The 22,200-nt window shown below is 37.9% G+C and overlaps 2 protein-coding genes across 2 annotated transcripts in view; both read left to right on the top strand.

The window, feature by feature from the left end:
* Window positions 1-5,585: 5,585 nt before the first annotated feature.
* Window positions 5,586-14,108, top strand: gucy1a1 (guanylate cyclase 1 soluble subunit alpha 1). The gene is made up of 8 exons (XM_023418490.2): window positions 5,586-6,024; window positions 6,297-6,364; window positions 7,149-7,237; window positions 7,350-8,065; window positions 9,641-10,126; window positions 10,800-10,943; window positions 12,367-12,521; window positions 12,814-14,108. Exons 1-8 carry the CDS (start codon window positions 5,785-5,787, stop codon window positions 12,950-12,952), a joined length of 2,037 nt encoding a protein of 678 aa, XP_023274258.1. The 5' UTR covers window positions 5,586-5,784; the 3' UTR covers window positions 12,953-14,108.
* An 887-nt stretch (window positions 14,109-14,995) lies between these two features.
* Window positions 14,996-22,200, top strand: part of gucy1b1 (guanylate cyclase 1 soluble subunit beta 1) — a 15,974-nt gene continuing 8,769 nt past the window's right edge. Inside the window, exons 1-8 of the mRNA XM_023418491.2 lie at window positions 14,996-15,113; window positions 15,424-15,497; window positions 17,268-17,368; window positions 17,501-17,619; window positions 18,353-18,550; window positions 19,717-19,947; window positions 20,179-20,295; window positions 21,279-21,412. Of these exons, the coding sequence (XP_023274259.1) occupies window positions 15,111-15,113; window positions 15,424-15,497; window positions 17,268-17,368; window positions 17,501-17,619; window positions 18,353-18,550; window positions 19,717-19,947; window positions 20,179-20,295; window positions 21,279-21,412 (977 nt within the window). The 5' untranslated portion in view covers window positions 14,996-15,110. The remainder of the gene's footprint in view (window positions 15,114-15,423; window positions 15,498-17,267; window positions 17,369-17,500; window positions 17,620-18,352; window positions 18,551-19,716; window positions 19,948-20,178; window positions 20,296-21,278; window positions 21,413-22,200) is intronic.

Genomic DNA, 22,200 nt, shown 5'->3' with positions numbered 1-22,200 from the left:
TTACATCAGAACATCCCTCCAGAGTAAACTGTTATATTGACAACACGACTAAGCAATTTGACTGTCTTATCCGCACACAATAACACAAGGACTTTTCATCTGATGGCAGTGACATGTTCATTGACACAGATATTTACTTTTGAGAGATGAACTAAGGATTTTGAGCAAGAGACTGGCTTTTGCAGGTAATCCATGGTGTTTTGCTATTTGTACGAATTGTTTTGAGAAATTCACTTACTGTTTTGCAAATTTCGAGGATGATTCGAGAAATGTACCAAAGCGATTGAGAAAAACTGTAATATCACTTAAGATCTCATTAAAACAAGGTCTTTTTTAGGGATGGGTTTATAATTTTTCATGTCTGTCATCGAGTGCTCCTATATGGACACTAAAAGAGGATTTTCTTGCTGTAATCATTCCTCTTGTTCAAACCGGCCATTAAAAGATTCCTTCTTAATGCACTTTGAATGTAAGTGATGGGAGAGTCCTCCTGGGGATTTTTTATTGTAAAAGATGTCATCTGAAGATGACATGAGATTTCAGTGATACAAGTTGGAAAAACACATCTTGTTTGTTTTTTATTATTATTCCTTCACTGCTACAGAAAAGGGACACAAGGAGGGAATTTTATACAGTTACTAACAGTTACTGTTAGTTTGTAAGATACTGACTTGATTTGTTTTTTAACCCAGACTGCTGAGACCTCGTATTTGCTCCAGATAAGATAGATAGATAGATAGATAGATAGATAGATAGATAGATAGATAGATAGATAGATAGATAGATAGATAGATAGATAGATAGATAGATAGATAGATAGATAGATAGATAGATAGATGCATGTGTACAAAAGTGTGTGTGTGTGTGTGTGTGTGTGTGTGCATTGTGTGTGTTTCTGTGAGGACATAGGGGGAAGAAAGACAGAAAATAGAACTAAAATTGGACATTAATACTTATCAAAGTGCTACACGTATACAGCATGCCTACTCTTGATGTTCAAATTTGTAATTTTTTCTCTTTTCATTAAAAGAATTTCTTCACAAACAGCAGGGAACTTGGGGGTAATTAACTGTAAAAACTGGAACAGTGTGGCCCATTGAAATATCTTGATTTAACATCCACATCTTTTGCCTCTGGATATCAAATGACCTTAGCTTCACATCATTGGTCTCCTACTGAGGCATGAGCTCTGGATCCTGGCCCTCAGTCATTCCCCATTGCTAATGGGTTCACCCTGGGACAACCGCTGAGAGACAAATAGATGAAGGAAACAGGAAGAGAGTCCAACATTTTTGCCTGATTCAACCATTGGAATGAAGATAAGTAGCTTTATTCACTGGAGTACCGTAGTTAATCACGATTGCGAGGTACTTGTCTTTTACTTTATGCTTCTACTCTGCTGCATTGCAGACGTACTAGTACATACGTACGATATGATCAGCGTATACAATATAATGCACTTTTACAGATTAACCTTCCCAACAACAAAATGCTGCTTACACACTAATACATCAATAATACTAATCCAGTAATACAATATACAATAACACTGAGAGGTGCAATTCTTCTGCATAATGAGTACTTTTACTTTTATATTTTCCTGATAATAGTTGTGTGCTTTTGCTTAACTCATTTTGAATGCATGACTTTTAGATGTAAAAGGGTATTTTTAGATTGTAGCACACAAAGAAACACAAAATGACAAAAAAGATACACAAAACAACTACAAGAACACACAAAATGATGAAAACAAATACTCAAAATGACTACAAAGAGACACAAAACCACTAAAAAGAGACAAAAAATGACTACAAAGACACAAACTGATCACCTTTAACATGACCACAAAAGACAAAAATGACAATAAAGAGATGAAAAATGACAAAATGTGATTTGTAGTCATTTGATGTCTCCCTCAGTCTGGTGGTCTTGTAATAGAGGAGTGCGGGGTCTTTCACCTGTCTGCGCAGGGGCCCATTTTCTCCTAATCTGTCCATCAGTCATATTTACTGCCTTCTCTGCTTCCCTAAACTGAAATGCTCTTTGAGGACCAAGAAAGAGAGAAATGGTTCAAGAGACGTGCCCTGTGCCCATTCCTGTGGGTCAGTGCTCCTCATTTTGAACAGTAGATGCTTCAGAGCTCATCATCTTCTCCTTCAACTCCAGTTGCACTGTAGTCTTCAGCTCTGAAAGGGTACAACAATAGGACTCAAAGCAACGCAGAGCCAGGACTACAACTGCAAGACTTTTCGGTCCTGAATCTTAATTCACTGTCTCACCTTGGCACAGATCATAAGGTCCATGTTGTAGATAATCATGACAAAGAGGTTTGTTCATGCCAGTGCAGTTGGTGCTATCTCCTCTGGGTCCTGGTGAGAGGCGGCAGCAACAGCTGTCACCTCTGTGGTGGCAGATGGGTCACTGAGACCTGAGGATGGCCTGTAGAATCTGTGCAGTTCATTTGCATTTGCTTCTTGTCAAATTTAAAGACACGTGTGATTTAGAATCTGTTTATTTTTTTCATTAATTTCCAAAATAATTCAACTTGTCATTGATCTTGGTATTGGTGGAATTCTCAGAAAAGCAAAGACGATATCAGAAGTCATGTGGCTCAGGTCCTATTTGTTTGGTGGCACACAGGTGTTGTTGATTTTTTTTATGTTGTAATTTGAATATTTCGATCTCATTTGTCTGTAGTTCTTCCTGAAGTTTCTCCCATTTTTCCTCCCATTACATATTTTTGATTAGTTTTATTGTTATTTGTATGTGTTATTGGGCTATATAAATAAAATTGACTGCCTAATTCATCTTATTTATTTGGTTTACATCAGTGTGTGCTTTTAAGTAAATGTGCTTGTAAAAAGTCTCCTTAAACTTGTCCTCGAAAATATCAGTTCAGTGAGCTGGCCTTTAAAAGTAGACTTTTTTGGCAAGGTCTTACATCTGGATACAGTAAAGCTATAGCTCTCTCGTTGAGACAATGAGATCAAAACAGGTTGAATTGCATTGCGTTACTCAGTTTCAGTCCTTACTCCTCAAAATTGTAATTGGTATACAGAAGTTTCTGCTCAGGTCAGAACATATATCATTTCTACTAAGACTGTGATGAATAAATCCAACAAGTTAGACCTTTCTAATTCAGTCTTTGGGGACAAGATTGAACATAACACACCATAAAAGGTAAAATAACATACACACATGCATTAAAAAGACAAATTTTTAAATTGCAGTTTAATGAATAACATGGTCCTGTCCACACCTGGTGCCAAATGAAAGGGTTCTTCCTTTAGTATCTAAACTATGGACTTTATATTTTTATGTAGTAGCAGCATCTTCGGCCTTGTTGTTGAAAGACAGCCAAAGTAAGCAGTGTGCCAGTCCAGAGTTATCCTGCGAGAAATTACTCCAACTCCCGAGTGACAAAGCTGTTCATTATTTAAGCTCCGAAATGGATTTATTCTGTTAGACAATGAAATCTTTTTCAGACCAAACAAGACCAACAAGCAGTGTAGGAGCCATCTATTCTGTCTGTGTATTTATGGTTCTTTATATGTGAAATATAAAATATAAAATTAACCACTGGTGGAGTAATGTGACAGGTGGAGTCTATATGTGGCACAGGTGCAACAGACCGGCTACTGATAGGTGGGTGACAGGGAGATCTCACGGTTTCTACCGCTCTAACAACAGGGCACACCAAAAAGCCAAACCTGCCATAATACCACCACACTTTAGTTTGCAATATAGGAGTAATTTACTGTAAACTGAAATCTTGATTAAATGAAAACTTCATCCAACAGTGAATATTATCTGGACATCCACTCATTGAAGCGTGTCAAAAACAATCACATGGCTATTTTCTGGTCAGGATAGTCGCTATTCTAAAACCAATCCAGCAACACTTGAAGAAATACATACACACAGAGTGGACAGCAAGAACAACAAAATCAGCATTCAGATTGTGCAAGAGCTTTGAAGAGCAGCAGGAAACAGTACAATGTTGAAGCAATAAAATAATAAAACATTCATTATTCAGTATTTGTAACCTGAACATGAAGTAACAAAGCACAAATTAACAATAATGTCAACAACTGCATTTTACACACATTAGCCATGCAGAGCAGCATGACACAATATGATATAGACTTATTTCTGAAACATAACATTAATATGAATAACAGAAGTAACTTTGAAGTTTATAAAATGCTAATATGACACAGTAAACAAAGCATGAGTTATGAGACACAACTGTGCGTAATAATATCATAATGCTCATAAGATACTGACAAATATGCCCATACATTATGCAAAGCAGAACATCTGGCAACTGCAGGAAAAGGACCTGGGACAGGTTGGCAGCAAGCCATCAAAATAATGATAATAATGATTGGTTGATTAATCAATCGACAGAAGACAATAGACAGTTTTTAAAAATGCTAAATTAGAGATATCTTCTGTTTGTACTCCAAACATTCTTCTTCTTTGTCAGAGCCTGCTGCCTTCATTACCCACAACACAAAACCACTGCCAACATTTGGTTGGATATTCAGGTGTGCTATAAAAGTAGCAGGTAATGCAGCCTGGAGCTGCTAACCTCAAGTAGAGATGAGGAGTGGGCTACAGAGGTCTGGTAGTCTTCAGGCGGGACCAGCACTGTCTCAAGTGACATCACTTGGAATATCCCATTACTGAATTAAACTAACATCACATTTAAAAGAAAAATACCAAATATTTGCTTGTTGTTTGCTTGTTGCTTCTAAAATGTGAAGATTTCCTGCTTTTCTTTGTCTTATACAATAGAACTTAGTGTCTTTGGGTTTAGAACTGTTGTTTGGACAAAACAAGTAATCTGACGACATTATCTGAGGCTCTGGGAACATGGGATGGTCCTTTTTCGGTTTCTTGATATTTTATCAATCAAACAACTGGTCGATTGACAAAATATTCAACAAATTGATTGTCAATGAAATCTAGCGTTATTAGAGATCTTCAGAAGAAGCACTAGGTTGAGAGGGAACCTTGCAACTTAATGTTAAACACCACAGAGGCGTCAATTTACAGGTTTTTCGTGGGGGGAATGAAGGAGGGAAGTTGTAACGTAGGTATTTGTGTGTGTGTGTGTGTGTGTGTGTGTGTGTGTGTGTGTGTGTCTGTTAAAGAGAGAGAGAGAGAAAAAGTGAGAGAGAGAGAGAGAGAGAGAGAGAGAGAATATCTGTAATATTAAACAATAAGAATAAATAATGTAAAATGAAAACATTAATTATTAGTATTTTTATAGGAACACAGAACTAGAACACACACTTGGCACTACAGGCACGTAGCCTACACTTGAAGTCAGTATGTGAATATAATAGCAACGTCATTATTAGTGTTTGGGGGACCACTTTCATATGACGGGACTCAGTCCAAAGGCTGATCTAAATAAAAAAAGTCCGTTGCATGCGTGGAGTCGCCTGGAAATAATTTCTCATTGCTGATAGGTTGTTCAGCTACACCAGCCCCACTTGCGCATGGATTGGCCTGGTGCTCTTTTTTCTCCAGTTTCTCATTGGCTTTAGGTAATGATAGTTGCCCATGCATTTTTCAATGAATTTTGTATGTGGTCTCTGGCTTGCTTTGGTGTTGATCATTTGAATCAGCGGTTTGCAAGGGGGGGAGAGGTATATCCTGGATGAGCACACCAGATGATGGAATTTCTCCCACAGACCGCAGCTGCTCGACCAGGACTGTCTCCCTCCGAAATTAGATAAGAGAGAAGAGGCAGCAGAGATTACAGCGGGCAAGATGTTCTGCGCTAAGCTGAAAGAACTGAAGATATCCGGAGAATGTCCATTCTCCAGCAGCGCCAAAAATAATGAGCTCGGAGACTTAGAGGAGCGCTCAGCTGACGACGCGGATTTATTGCCTATTTCTAAGGACGTGCACGGAAAAATAGGTGAGGATCTACCTCGACAGAAGACAAGCAGAGCCAAAGTTAACCTGCATACACTTGGGGAGAGCATCCGAAAATTGGCATGTCCTGAGGTGAGTAAGAAAAAAAAATACATATATTAATATATACTTCATGCAACAAACATGCTCTATTTACGTAAATTATGAAAAATAAATAAATGACATTAATTTGACTCTGCAGTTGGGTTTGTCGCATGTCTGTCTTTACGCATGTCTGTTTATTCACTTGAGATAAAGATATGGTAATCCTGCTTTCTTTATGTCAATGCTGTCTCTGTAATTAAAGCTGCTTTCAAGTCTCACCAGAGGATGACCTTTAACTTGGTGAACACTTTGTCACACAGTTTCAGAGGCTGCATACTGCCCTGCACCGAATGATGAGACTATCAGATCACACCAGGGACTCTGAAAGGTAACGTGTGTTTTTTATTTTATTAGACATCAATAACAACTACTCTACTCCTCCTGCACTGCCACAATTACCACCACAGCCACTGTAAATCACAGGCCTATACTATCACTAGGCTACTACACCACAACATGTATTCTTATAATAACTGTAATGATGCTAAGATGTTACAGCCTCATTTGACCCTCTGTTTACCTGAAGATTTCTTACCAATTTCTCCTGCCACTCTATCTACTAGACTGATGCTAATGATGAGAACAACAATAAGGCGTAATGCAGACTCAGGCTGCTATGGATACCTGGAGATAGAGAGAAAACACTTACGCATCTGCTGAGAACACATTACTATAGCCATGGAGAGCTAAAATAAAAAAAAGTCATCAGAAACTATTTTCATAATCGATTCATTTGTTTAATCTTATTTTTTTTTAAGCTAATATCCAAATATTCGTTGGTTGCAGCTTCTTAAATGTGATAATTTGTCGATTCTTTTTGGTCATATGACAGTAAACTGCATATCTTTGGGTTTTGGACTGTTAGTCAGACAAAAAGAAATCATCTGAAGATGTCAGCCTGGGCTGGGAAATTCTAAAAAACATTTTTCACTTTTTTTCAGACTAAATTCTTAATCGATTCATTAAGAAAACATTTGGCAGATTATCAGGTCATGAAAATAATAGGGAGCTGCAACTGTAGTCTTATATTTTCCAGTAACTGAACAGTAAACGTATGGTCCATCAAGCACTGGTTTGTGTGTCTTTGACTTTGATATTTATTGTCTCTCCAGTCCAGGAATTTGCTGCACAGACAATCAGAGTTGCAGTGATGAACCAGAGCATTTAGTGGAGATGATAAACATTTACTCAACCAAAACAGGTAATGTGAAATCTGAAACTTATTGTCAAAAACATGTCATTTTCATTTTAAAATTCTGGGTATTGTGGGCTGTGTGCCCATCTTCACCTGTTTCCCTTCATGTATCTGGCAGCAATCCCGATGGAAGCTTTGAAAGTTGCTCTTGGCGAGGAGCTTTTCAACATGTGTTATGAGGAGGACGGACACATTTTGAGGGTGGTGGGGGGAGCTCTCCACGACTTCCTCAACAGCTTCAATGTCTTGTTGAAGCAGAGCAGCACGCTGCCCAACCCGGACAGAGAGGATTATGTAAACGAACCATCGGTGCTGTGCTTAGACAAGGATCCGGGTCTGCTTACTGTCTATTTCTTCAACCCCCGCCCGACCACTCAGCTCTTTTTCCCCGGAGTCATCAAAGCCGCTGCCCGCTTGCTGTATCACACCACTGTGGATGTGTTGATGGACCCCCCCAGTGCTAAAGACAGCATCTTGCAGTCCAGCCCACAGGCCAGTCTTCTGTACACAGTTGTTGTTAAGGATGCAAAAAATCTGAGCCCCAGCCCGCTGCGGGCTACCTCAGCTGGGACCCTTCCTACCACTCTGTTCTCCACCATTTTCCCTTTCCATCTGATCCTGGACCAGGACTTGGTTCTGGTTCAAATAGGACATGGGCTCAGGAAGAGACTGACCAGAAAGGATGGACTGAGGCGGTCTGCTACCTTCCAAGAACACTTCTCTATTGTCTCTCCCCAGATCAAATGTACCTTTCAAGGTATTCTGACCATGCTAAACACACAGTTTATCATTCGGATCAAGCATGGAGTCTACACCACAGACATCACAGGGAAGGTATGTCGTCATGTCTGCAGGATATAAATTGACCAGTGACATCACCGACTAATGAGGCAGAAAAGGTCTTCCGGTCATCGTGTTAATATTAAATCGAGTAAGATAGAGGGTAAAAAAATCAGGCTGTTTATAAGCGCTCAGGCTTATTAGTGGTGTACTTGGCCTGAGGTAGAGATCAAGATTATACCCCCAGTGGAGATCAGAAGCAAATGTCAAACCATTTCATCCATCAAAGGCACAGCCATGCTCACGCTATTTATGTAAGGGTGCACAGCAATTGGTCGCCACGACAAGAAAAAAAGTGTCATTGAGTAAACATGACAGTGGTGTAATGACTAATGACATTCAGTCAGAGATGCTTCCACTTACTATAACACTAGTCCTCCAGTGGTAGCTTTACCTTTACCTTTACTGACCACACGGACCAGTTAAAACAGGTTAAAAAAAAAATCAGTAAGTGGGTGAGCAGAAAGCAAGTGTGTCATTCTCGTCCATCTGGGGATGATAATGTATTACTCCGCTGACAAGTCCACTATACACAAACATGACTGAAATGTCAACAGAAGTGGCACATTCAACATGAATTATGTTACAGTCTTCAAACTACTTCTGTGGCTGTATTTCTCCCTATAGCTACTGTTGTTATAACAGTGAAGGAGACTCTGGGTCTACGGCCACAGTCTCAGCTCTGTGAGGCGGTAATATGAAAAACTCTAACAGATTGAAAAGTTGAGTTCGAAAATTTGTTTTCGACCTTTAGCAGACACAATCAAGTAAACTGTGTCAGACTATAAAATAACAACAATAATAATAATAATAATAATAAATATAGCACAGTTATAATAGGTAAAGGCTTTGTTGCCATTAAAATTTTGACTTGATTGATGGTGCTAGATGAAAAGTCAAGGGATCACCAACACAAACCATGAGTAACTATGCCAAAATGAATGCCAATTCATTCAACAGTTGCTGAGATGTTTCACTCTGAATTGCAAATATTAACCTCATTGTGGCGCTAGATGAAAGGTCAGGGGTCACAAGAGTCGCTAGAAATCATCCTCTTGGAGCAATGAATGTGTGTACCAAATACCATGGCAATCCATCTCATAGTTGTTGAGATATTTTAGTCCGATCCAAAGTTGTGGACTTGACCAACCGACTGACACTGACATCCCTAGAGGCATGCTGCTACTGTGACTAATACAAATGTACTTGAGCTAGATTTTTCGGTTTCTTGAATTTGTGCTCCACTGGAACATAAATAAACCTTTTGGTGTTGTTTACCGCTGCAGCTGAGGGACAGCTGCATACAGCTGCTGTTTCATAAATACCATGCAAATGGCCAGTTTGCTTTTCTTTTCTCTAATGTTTAAATTGTTATTCCTATTCGTCTCGAGGGAGTTTATGTATGTAAACATTACTTATTTTAAAATGCACAGATGCCACACAAGGAAAAACATCTTTACACATTTAGTTGTTTTTCATTGAGGTGTGAGGACAGTTAGTCTCCAATTCAAACTAGCTTTACCACATCCAGTAGATTAACTTTTCTCATCATATGATCTTCTCTTTCAGCTCATGGACCTTAAAGGTCAGATGATCTACGTGTCAGAGTCCAATGCCATTTTGTTCCTAGGCTCACCATGTGTGGACAAGCTGGAGGAGCTAACAGGCCGTGGCCTCTACTTGTCAGACATCCCTATCCATAATGCGCTGCGTGACGTCGTTCTGGTTGGTGAACAGGCCAAAGCCCAGGACGGTTTGAAGAAGCGTCTGGGGAAGGCCAAGGCAGCCTTGGAGCATGCTCACCAAGCGCTGGAGGAGGAGAAGAAGAAGACAGTGGACCTCCTCTTCTCCATTTTCCCTGGCACGGTGGCACAGCAGTTGTGGCAGGGACAAACAGTCCAGGCCAAGAAGTTTGACAGGGTTACCATGCTCTTCTCTGACATTGTGGGCTTCACGGCTGTTTGCTCCCTCTGTACCCCAATGCAAGTGATCACCATGCTCAATGAGTTGTACACCAGGTTTGACCACCAGTGTGGAGAGCTTGATGTTTATAAGGTAGGTTAATGAAACTTTTGGAAATTTCGAACAAAATGTTTAACAATTTTGCTTTACAAATTCCAAAGGACTGAAAGGACCGACTGTAGCTCAACCAACAACCCTAGTGTCTGCCAGAGGCTGTTAATCTACAGGGAGGTTGGATAATGTAATCAAAGTGTCATGGAAGCATAACAGACAGAGCAGCATGTTTGACAAATATCTCGTAAAACGCTAGGAAGTCAGAGGTTCCTTCAGGACCCTGTTTCCACTCCACATGTATGAGTCTAAAAATAGTTTCACTTTGTCTCTGCCACATAGCTGCTGAGTGCTCTGCCGTCCAGATTTACACGTACAAAGGCGAAGAAGAAGAAGACAAAACGCTTCTGGACTTTTTAACATGGCCAGGGATCAAGTACTATTACTATTTAAGTTTTATTACTCCTTGTTTCTTGCCCTCTGTCTTTTACTGCAAGATGAAGAGCAAGTCAGATTCTTAATCAAAGAGATTTTGATGAATATCCACTTCACATTTGTCATTCTGTTCAAGGTCCATTGTCTTCACGGCACAGTACATATTTAATACAGTTAAGGGAGCCCTTGACTTTGGGTGGAAGGAGACACAAACAGCTTCTTTTTCCTGTCTCACTTTGCCAGGTTAGAACTCATTGTAATGATCCTCCACTGTGTTCAGGTGGAGACCATTGGTGATGCGTATTGTGTAGCTGGCGGCTTACACAAGGAGAGTGGGACTCACGCTGTCCAAATTGCACTCATGGCCTTAAAGATGATGGAGCTCTCAGACGAAGTCATGACACCAACTGGAGACCCAATACAGGTGAGGGTCAAGTACTGCATACTGTACTCCTCATTCAGTGTAATTATATAACTTCAACAACCTAAGAGAGTTTTGGTATGAAGGCCTTTTATTTAAAAAGAAATGTGCCTTCTCTAAAGTTTATTATTTATCATTATTAAAGTTGTCGACCTTTGCCTACAAAGGAGTTATGGTCTTGATCGATGGTATGATTTTAATATACTGATTGATTAATTTCAAGACACAACATTGTTCAATTGTTGAAATTATCTTCATCTGTAGAGACCTTCTTAAAAACTAACATGTGAACAAATCATTTTAGTTATCACAAATCAAAATACTTTATGAAATATTAAGATATGTGCACTATTTAGAAATCAGAGATTTTAAAAGAAATCAGAACTTAGAGCTGAATCAGTTCATCAGAACTGATTAATTTAGCCAGACAATTCATCAAATGGAAAACAATTGATGAGGTGCCTGGCTTAATTAAATATAATAATATGTATACAACGTGTATGATAGAAATGTGTATAATGTATGATTGAAAAAATATTTTGTCTTACTTGAAAACAATTCACTAAGAAGTTTCAAGGAAAATTTCATAACACTATAGTGAAATTAAATCCTTTGAAATCAGCTTTTGGACTCTGATGGCTAAGATGTTCAAGGATAAGACTGATGATATTCTACATTTTTGTTATTGTCAAAAAAAAAAATGAAAAGGCCCATGAAAAGACCAAAACCAACATGTTGGTCTGTATATTACTGTGATACTCTCTGACTTCTCTGCCCTGTCAGAGGCTCCCATTCCCAAATCCATTAGCTAAGCACTAATGACATAAATCTTAACCAGCATTTCCTTCCTCATGTTTTAAATCATGCATCGTTTACTGTGCTCCCATGTTGTTGATGTAGTTGCTATTAGTCTTCTTCACTGCGTTTATTCACACATTACTGCCAATAACTGCACTGCCTGCAACCTTGTGCACATTTGTGTGCGTCCTCATGTATGTTCCCGATACAATCAAAACAGGGCCCTACTCATAAAAGCATCACTGCATAGCACTATAGTGGTCAAAAACCTCACAGGATACCTTTAAACAGTAAATTATGCATTCATTTGTGACTATTTTCAACTGCAGATTTTGTGTGCTGGTGAGTATTTATAGCAGCAGGGCAGTGTTTGTGTTGCTTAAAGAATCAATTTAATGTTGAATTTTACCTTTTTGTGAGATTTGTTGACTATAAAAAAAATATGGATTATCACCAGAGTTAACCTTTAAAAGTATTGATTTAAATTAAGTGCACAGCAGCGTTACTCAGGAGCTATACTGATACCAATACCAACTCTACGCTCATACACTGTAAGACATTTTAGTTTAGTTCTGTTGATTAAAAAAAGACATGCGGAAGCCTGATTCGTGCTGAATGTTTTTTCCAGATGCGTATCGGCCTCCACACTGGTTCAGTTCTGGCTGGTGTAGTAGGGGTGAAGATGCCACGCTACTGCCTTTTTGGGAACAATGTCACATTGGCCAACAAGTTTGAATCCTGCAGCCAACCTAGAAAAATCAATATCAGCCCTACAACCCACAGGTGATGTAACTCTGCAAGATATAAGTTATATATATAAGTTATAAGTGATTGTTGTGGTTTTATCATTATCATCACACTGAGGATTATACTTCAATAATAACTCTTCATAACCCTCTCAAAACATATGATCTGACTCTAAAAAAAAAGTAGTAGTGGCTGTTGCAGAGAAACAAAACAAAGTGCTCTGGTCAGGAAACGTAACTTTTAGAACATCGCTGTGTTTCTTCTTGTGTCAAATAATTTGCCACATTGTTTTTAGATTCATGTTTTATTTGTGTGCACTTTGTCCCAGATTGCTGAAGGATCGCCCAGAGTTTGTCTTTGTTCCCAGGAGCAGACAGGAGCTTCCGGCCAACTTCCCAGAAGACATCCCTGGTGTTTGTTACTTTTTGGAGGCCTCCTTCAAAACTTCAAAACTGACTCTGAAATGAAGTCAAGCTGCTGCACAGCCCACAAATGTTAGCTGTAAAGAAATATAAGCATATTTAGTGAATACAGCACAAACACCCTGTATTTTTTGGTTTGGGTCGTTTAGATATTAATGATGTTGTCTATCAGTCAAACTCTTGGAGCTTACAGAGATGTCAGTTTGCTGTCAAACATGAGTCTTGTCTCTGTGCAATTATCTGTTTGTATAGTAATAGTGAAAAGAAACACTCACTTCCCTAATTTTTCTTCCAGAGTGAGTCATTTCTCTGAATTGTTTTCAAGCTCCCACTACGGACCGTTAATGAAAAATTTTGAGACGTTTTTTTAAAATATATAATTTAAGACTTTAGGCCAAAAGGACATATATTTTAAACGAGTTTGCCGTCTTTGATTTGCAGATTTCTGAGAGTACATTTAAATATATCATCTTGCTTAATATAGATATGATACAGAAATACATTCTGGATGTTGATTCTCAATGTGATGTTGTTAAACTGAGTGGTTCCTTTCGTCAAGGTTGTTGTCTTAAACATCTGACTGATCCATTCACATCTGTCCAGGTACCTGCAAAAGCACATTGGTCTGTTGGGATGGCAGAGGAAATCAAGATTAAAACTGAATTGGCTTTGTGTGTTTCAGTGGAAGAGAATTTCATGACAAACAATATGGAAAAGCTGTAACAAATATTGAAATATTTAATGAAGTGATGCAGGGTAGATTCAGGTGCCTTACGGGAACTATACAGGCAGGATCACAGATGTTAGTGTGTCAAACTGTTTTCTTTTGGGGTTTTTTTTTGTTATTTTCACCAGCTGTTTTTTCTTTAGATATAGTTCAATATGAATTTACATGTCAGTAATTTCTTCCAGAGGTATGTGGTTCTAAATCAGTATATATTTGTAATAATATGCAACTTAAACCTCCATTTATTAGACATAAAGCATTCCAAGATTCAATTTTCCTAATATAAGTAACGTATTTTTACTTTTTTTTCACTGTACACATGTTTATACTGTATTTATTACATGAGTTTCATAGCACTCCTTTCCCTTACAGAGGGCATACGACACAAGAATACAATGAATGTTCTACTTTCACTCATAATGATGTGCTTTAATCATTATTGTAATCAAAGTGCAATAAATATTGACATTAACAGATGTAAGTGACTGCCTTTACAGTACAGTAGAATGCTCTACAATATAAAAGATTTACAATGTTGATCACAAACTAATGTTTATAATATATATATATATTATATAATGTTATAAGATATACAACGGTGGAAAGTAACAAAGTACATTTATGTTATGTTATGCATTTCACAGAGTAAAATATTGCAAATTTTAATCTAATACATACAATTATGTGACAGCAGTTACTGGTTACTTTTGAGACTATGATTATTCATAATAAAAAAAAAAGAAAAAAGAACACATTCAGTTTAATCAATGGGTTAATTGTTAGTGATTAAATGACCCATAAAGCATATAAAGTTGTTAAAATTAGCTCCCTTATGACCTGCCACATTATTGAATTGCTATTAAGATGTTAAAGCATCAATTATAACAATAATATAATAATATAAATACATATGTATAAAAATATATTTTCTATTTATATTATATGTACATTTTAATATTTGCCGGTAATATTTCTGCATGGTGACGACTTGTACTTTTGATAGCCTACTTAACTACTTTGTAGTTAATACTTATACTTTAAGTATATAGTACTATAGTTTTACATTGTGATTTGCTGCTGTGACTTAAGTAAGTAAAAATATATGATATAGGATATATTTTTAAAGGAATAGCCTGTTTTCTGCTTATTTACTGTCACAATACGCAGATAATATGAGCTGTAAAGTTCATAGAATAAAACATGCTATTAAATACCAGTAACTGTGTATTTGCCTGCGGAGATTTCAGCTTCTCCAGCATCAGTTGGACAACGGCATCTTCGTCCTTATTGGTCACAAATGGCTTACGTAAGACCGTCTCTGATCTGCTATTGGCCAGACTCGCTGTCAGTCACTCTCTGAGGGGAAAGGGGGGAATGGACGCAGAGACACTCAGCATCTGTAGCAAACGATGAAGGTTGTGTCAGATTAAACGGTTTTTGCTTTAAAATAGGGGAAAAAGAAGAACGGCGGTCATCATGGTATGTAATTACCGAGTTTATATTATATTTACGTGCTGGTGAAATAGGATGTTTGTGGCGTGACGCGATGCATTTGACATTTCCTGCTAGTAGACAACTATGTAGCCGTTACACAATAATATGTATATAGTGTACTGTATAATAGCCTAACAGGTGAACTAACTCTGGCATGCGGAGTTATTTTAAGCAAACGATAAGGTTTGAACATTGGATATAACGTTTAAAAACCAGCATCATGTATGTTTGAGGAAGAACTGTCAGTTTGCATGAAATAATATTCACGTTGCTCGTGTTTTCCATGAATTTACAGTATGGTTTTGTGAATCACGCCTTGGAGCTCCTCGTTTTAAGGAATTATGGCCCGGAAGTGTGGGAAGACATCAAGTGAGTTTGTGGATCATGTGTTTACTATTCGGCCCTGTTGGTTGGTATCATAGGTTACACAGCGACCAACCAGACCACAACAAGGATACAAGACAGGCCTACTGTACAGCTAGCTCACTTTCAGCTCACACTTTGTCACTGTGTTGCCAGCAGGGATATAGACGTTTTCTTTTACTTTAATGATTAATCGCCATTCTCTGCAGGCTCACACTGAAACTCTAACTCTCAACTAAGTTGGTAAAATAAAATTAAAATTCACGTTTAAAATTCTTTCCCACAGCAACTCCTCTTTTACTCAATCACTCAAAATACTCTGCGAGCATTATGTTATATTATTTGATTACTGTTAATGCAGCAATGTAAAACTAACATTTTAATGTTGTAGCTGGTGGAGGTGGAACTCATTTTTTGGTTATATATTGTAGGGTGTTTTTTTGTACAACCATGTATCATATTATATAGAATGGTTATAATATTTTTTTGTAAAAAAAATATTTTGCAAACTAACTAGTGTCAACTAGTGTTGTTTGACTGCTGTTAGATAAATGTAGTGGATTGAAAAAGTACAATATTTCCTTCTGAAATGTAGTGGAGTAGAAGAACAAAATAGCATAAAATAAAAGATGACAATGGATTGACAAAGTTATTGTATTTCTTAAGTTATATCAACAATTCAAAATCATTTATTATTATATAAAAATACAGCGCCACAAAGCTGAAAGCAGGATTTGTTTTCCTCAGCTCATGAAAAATGTAGTTTATATTTAGGAGATATTGTACTTCATATGTATAACTTAGAGGGAGAATGTTGCACATCACAGTCCAATAAAAAGTAAAAAAAAATCCCCTCATGGAGCAGATCCCACTTAAAATGTGTTTATTTACAGTGATTTTAAGTTACAGTTTCAACTTAGTGGATGAATGTAATTCCATTCCCTGGTGTAATGTTAACATGTCATTTTTTCAGCATGTTAAAATGTTTGGCCCAATCTTAGTTTATTTTTCATCTGTAGTCTTAACTGCCCTCGACCTGACCCTGCCTGAAAAAGAAAGAGGGAAAAAAAACAGCAGCAGCTGCCTCGTGTAAATGTTTTGAAAGGGGTCTTTCTGCCACCACAAAAAAAACTATACTGTTGTGCAGCATCTCCAAATGTAACTCATTGTTATTTCATGCACAATTTATCATGTTTGGTCTGTTTTCAGACTTGATGAGCTGAGTGATTTAGAAATGAATTCTTATTTTCTTTCCAAAACCTTTCAAGGCTTGGTATGTTTTCCCAGCTGTTACAGGTTCTGATAAAATGGCGCTCGCTGGTCAGGCCTGTAAATCATTTCTGTTTTTTCAGTTAAACAGTAGTAATCAGACCCTCATTAAGATTTTGGACTTAAAAAAAATGGATTGTCAAATGTATAAATAGCAAAGTGCACTCCGTGCTTTGAGTGCTTGCCAAAGGATCTGCAGTAGATCCAAATCTGATCATCTGTACTTGTTTCACAGTCTAGTTTTGAAACCACATAACCACTTCAAACCAGTATGGAAACCTTTTTAGATCAAGACAGCTCACACTGACTGGCCACAAATAAGACTCAGTAGCTGTTATTGACTTGTTCCTGTAAACAAAAGTCCCTCTGTGAATTAAGCAACAATAGAAAAGCAGTTCGAAAAAAGGCAGAGCCATTGGTTGCCTGAACAAGTTGCCTACAATGACTGTTTACTTCTACTGTAACATTTGCTGTGGCTCATGAGTAACATCTTCACTTTGTTTTCAGGAGGGAGGCTCAGCTTGATATTGAGGGTCAGTTTCTTGTTAGAATCATATATGAAGATGCCAAAACATACGATCTAGTTGCGGCTGCCAGTAAAGTTCTCAGTAAGTGACAGTATTTTTTTTAATTATTGTAAATGAAAACATATGCGATATATGTAACATATGGAGCTTCATGACACAAGTGCCACCTCTATCGCAAGCAGAGATCTTAATAAGCTCTTTTCTGTATTTCAGAGATCGATGCTGGAGACATCTTGCAGATGTTTGGGAAAATGTTTTTTGAATTTTGCCAAGAGTCAGGATATGACACCATCTTGCGAGTGTTAGGATCAAACGTTCGTGAATTCCTGCAGGTAGGCTCTCTCTTCTTTGCCCGTAGCAGAGCTGGAGGGTAACACTAACTGCAAAATTATAAAATTGTGGTATTTACAAGGACTCTACCCATTTATCATTGCATTCCTATAACATTGTCAGACTCATGATGGACAATTTAGAAAAAAAAAAAAAGATAAAACTTTGTGCAGCAGAATCAGAGATATCGTCTTTTTTATTCTATGCATTATTCTTCTTTGTTAAAACCTGGTGTCTAAATTGCCCACAATGCACGTGAATTGATGACAGTTCAACTGGAGAACCGGGTGTGTGTGGCCGTGAGGCGTTACTCTCAAGCAGAGATGGGGAGTGGGTTACAGAGATCTAGTGAACTCACTTCCTTCTAATTCCATACTCTTTTTCATTTGAAACGACATGAGCATTAATTGTGCATGAGGGTCACAGTACAGATGCTGTTGTATTGCATTATGGGAAATCTAGGATCCAGTGTTTTTGGAGCTTGACCCATACGAGGAACTAAAAGTCAGGATGTTGCACCTTCTACTGCTTCTGTTTTAAACATTCATTTTTTAGTCTACTTCTCACAAGTCCCCCATCGTTATGGAAGTGCAATACTAAAAAATAGTAGTGCTCTTTTAATGTTTAATGTATTTTTCACAACATTATCCCCTAACTCATTTTACCTAAGCCAGGTTTTAATTAAATGTGCCGTGATTGACTGTTACATATTTCATCTTTAATCTAAATTTTCAGAATTTGGATGCTCTACATGACCACCTGGGAACTATTTATCCCGGGATGAGGGCTCCCTCATTTCGCTGCACTGATGCCGAGAAGGGAAACAATCTGATTCTTCACTACTACTCAGAGCGAGAAGGCTTGCAAGACATTGTGATCGGCATCATTAAAACTGTCGCTCAACAAATCCACGGAACAGAGATAGAGATGAAGGTTTGCTTCGCTGTTTTTGTTCCCTTTTCGTGCACAGTGAACTCACAGCTCTAATGGCTCTCTCTGCTCCCACTGATGAATGGAGATGACTTCAACTTTTTCTTTTTTTTTTGCCAGTTCCTCTCTAATTTATGGTACAACATTCAATGAAGCCTTTTAGTCCTTGTGATGCTTTGTGTCAGGATGTGTAAGTTTGTGTCTTGGAATATAATTGAAAAGGTTATAGTGGAGATTAAACAACAGAAAGTTCCAAAATATCCAAAACGGGAACAGTGCTGTGCCGTGACAACTGCAGTTCAGCAGTGAGTTTTTGGCTAATGTCTGTGCGTCAGAGGATATTTTTAGATCTAAGTTATAGAGTCTCTAGCTTGGAGGTGTCTGGAGTCTTTTGGGGAGTTTTTTCTTCCACGGATTTATTTTAACTTTTGTTTCTTGAATTTAAATCGGCCATCAACTGCATATTTAATAGATAATTAACCTTGATTTTTTTTTATTCTATGTTTTTTAACATGGCTCATTTACTCGACCACACTTATCTGATTGTGTTTAAACTAGGAGGAAGAATTGTAACAGCAAGATGTCATAAACTGTCATTGGTATTTATATTTGTACGATAATGTTCAGCTCACAAATCACAGTCTGTAATCTACACCAGTAACTGCAGTATGCTGTGCTCCTCAGACATCTACTGTACTTTGGCTGGAGTTTTTTTCATTGTTTCATAAGCGAGTGACATTTTCTCCCAAACCTAATCACATTGTACAGACAGGATAATATTTTTCAGCAATTGTGTGTGTAATGAAAGAACAGAAAATGGCAGACGCTCCAAATGTGACACCCAATTTCTGGAAATATTAGCCACTGTTGCTGTGGCAACAGGGTGCAGAGACGGCAGCTTGACGTCAGCATGCCTTATGCCCATAAACCCACAGAATAATGTCATTTTATACCCTCCTAATTTTAGAATAGCACACTTGAGATTAATAATAATATTAATGGGATAATATTAATGACATGAATATTTCAAAGATGAAATATTCAATAAAAAATGGCCGCAACCATGTGCCACAATAAATGGCAAGTTTAAATTAATGTGAACTTAATTATTTCTGTATTGTAACAATAACAACATTATTCAATTAATCATTTAATTTTGTTTTATACAGATGATCCAACCGAAAAGTGAGGAGTGCGACCACATCAAGTTCCTCATCGAGGAGAAGGATTCAGAGGAGGAGGCGTTCTACGAGGACCTGGATGGCTTTGAGGAGAACGGAACGCAGGAGACTCGGATCAGTCCGTACACGTTTTGCAAGGCCTTCCCGTTCCACCTCATGTTTGACAAGGACCTGATGCTCACACAGTGTGGGAACGCCATTTATCGAGTCCTGCCACAGGTGCACATTCACATCCAATTATACCTAAAGTCTGTTTCACATGCCACAAACCTTAGTTCATGAAGTCAGTGATGATGTGTTTGTCGGACTTGTATTTGTCTCAAACTGAGTAGTGGGTTGCATTTTTTGGCTGCAGCTGACTTGCAGTAATTAATTGCACAGATAACAAATATTACAATAATTTCTAATATCTCTTGACTGAAATGTGCATATTTTTATTTTATTCCCCAGCTCCAGCCCGGTACCTGTATCCTCCCTTCAGTTTTTTCTTTGGTCCGTCCTCACATTGACTTCAGTTTTCACGGCATCCTTTCCCACATCAACACTGTCTTCGTTCTGCGAAGCAAGGTACATATGACATGTAATGCAGTTTTTACCACAGTGCTGTGGGCTGATCACATCACTACTTCTGTTATATTTGAATACTTTTCCAGGAGGCAAAAAGTACTAAAACAGACACAAGTCTTAATGATCAAAACATGGTTTGATTGTACATGACAGGATGTGTTTATAGTTTTATATATTAATATTGATGAGCTCACTGATATTTTTAGAAGCTGCATAATATTTTGACTCTGAGTTTCATCAGCACTGTTACAAGGATGAAATTGTTTGCGTGCAGAGATTGTAAATGGTAAATGGACTTGCACTTATACAGCACTTTTCTAGCCTTACTGACCACTCAAAGCGCTTTACGATACTTGCCACATTCACCCATTCACTCAAATTCATACATCACACGAACAGCCATCAGGGTCAATGTGGGGTTCAGTATCTTGCCCAAGGATACTTCGACAAACGGCCTGGAGGAGCCGGGGATCGAACCACTGACCTACTAAAGTAGTGGACGACCCGCTCTACCTCCTGATCCACAGCCACCCAATTATTGAGATTATTCAGCACGTGACCAATTAATCAAAGAAATTTATATGTAGAACTCTATATTGATGTTTATGCATGGAATACAGAGTGCAAGGGTCTAAATGTCAAAATGAGAAACTGAAAGGACAGAGTAGAAAGGCGAAGCAAATTTCATGAGAAGCACAGATCTCAGTGAGAAATTAGATGGAAACTCAGGTTGGAAACATATAGTAAGAATAGAAAACAGTTGAATTTTTGTACTTGCTACATGAGCCATGATAGAAGAAAAGAAGAGTTACACATGAGTTCAAATTTTGAACTCATGCTCCCCAGTGGTAAATGATGCACTTAAAGCAAAAAAACATACCGGTTTAAAAATAAAGAATGAGCTGAACTGGTGCCCAATTTTGAGACAGATTTAGAGAAGAACATGTAATGAAATATTCATAAGTGTGATGTAATCCTGACAGGAGGGCCTGCTGAATGTGGAGACTGTAGAGAACGAGGATGAGCTGACGGGGGTGGAGATCAGCTGTCTGAGATTGAAAGGACAGATGATTTACTTGCCAGAGGCGGAGAACATCCTTTTTCTTTGCTCACCCAGGTAAATTCACAGTGCGGTGTCCTGACAGAAGCACACACTGAATATACACACCAAAACACAGATTCTTTTTTACCTACTGAGTGGGAAATGATGGCATAGATACAAATCCTGAAATTCAAAGTCTTAATTTACTTGGACGAATGCCACTGCACTTCTGCTTATATGTAATAATGTCAGGAATAATATATGTATACAGGCCACTATATACATAAACCACAATTTGAAGTAAAATTGAGAAGCTGTTACAATTTGCTGATAATATGCTGGAAGGTTATCTCCAATGTGTTTGTGCTTATCTCAGTACTTTTTCTTCCCTACTCTGTGATGTTCGGCCCAAAAGTTGTTCCTACTGAACACCTAAACCTATAAAAAAAAAAAAGAAAAAAGGGTCACAAACATATATATCCATTTTAAAAAGGCTCAGCGATTTTCTAAAACATATGGACACTGGAGATTTTTTATTTTTTTTTGCTTTTGAGTTTCAGGAAACGCATACACACAGAGTCGCAGAGCAGTGCGGCAAAATGACCATGTGATGGATATGTCATCATAGATACTACATATACAAAACATTACTGTCATCCTTTTCTTCAAAAGTACTATTTAGAAACTATTGCCCTAGAGTTACACAAAAATGACAATAGAAATGTGACGATAAACACTGAGTATGACATTACGTGCCATAATATTCTGTAACAGCACTTTTTCATCTTAACCCATCAGTGGGTAAAATGGTCAAATATCCATTTATTAGTACAAAAACAATTCAAATTTTGTGTTCTTTCAGT

The sequence above is a fragment of the Seriola lalandi genome, unplaced genomic scaffold (genome assembly GCF_002814215.2).
Source record: "Seriola lalandi dorsalis isolate HSWRI2012SDOR001 ecotype SW California unplaced genomic scaffold, Sedor1 jcf7180002054582, whole genome shotgun sequence".
NCBI classification, from domain to species: Eukaryota; Metazoa; Chordata; class Actinopteri; order Carangiformes; family Carangidae; genus Seriola; species Seriola lalandi.
This window is presented reverse-complemented; position numbering and strand designations above follow the sequence as displayed.

Bases quoted from the DNA above. Each gene is read 5' to 3' on its own strand.
- gucy1a1 (XM_023418490.2), top strand. From the start codon at position 5,785: ATGTTCTGCGCTAAGCTGAAAGAACTGAAGATATCCGGAGAATGTCCA. The intron at 6,025-6,296 runs GTGAGTAAGAAA...TTTGTCACACAG, and splicing joins GAAAATTGGCATGTCCTGAG to TTTCAGAGGCTGCATACTGC. The intron at 7,238-7,349 runs GTAATGTGAAAT...TGTATCTGGCAG, and splicing joins CATTTACTCAACCAAAACAG to CAATCCCGATGGAAGCTTTG.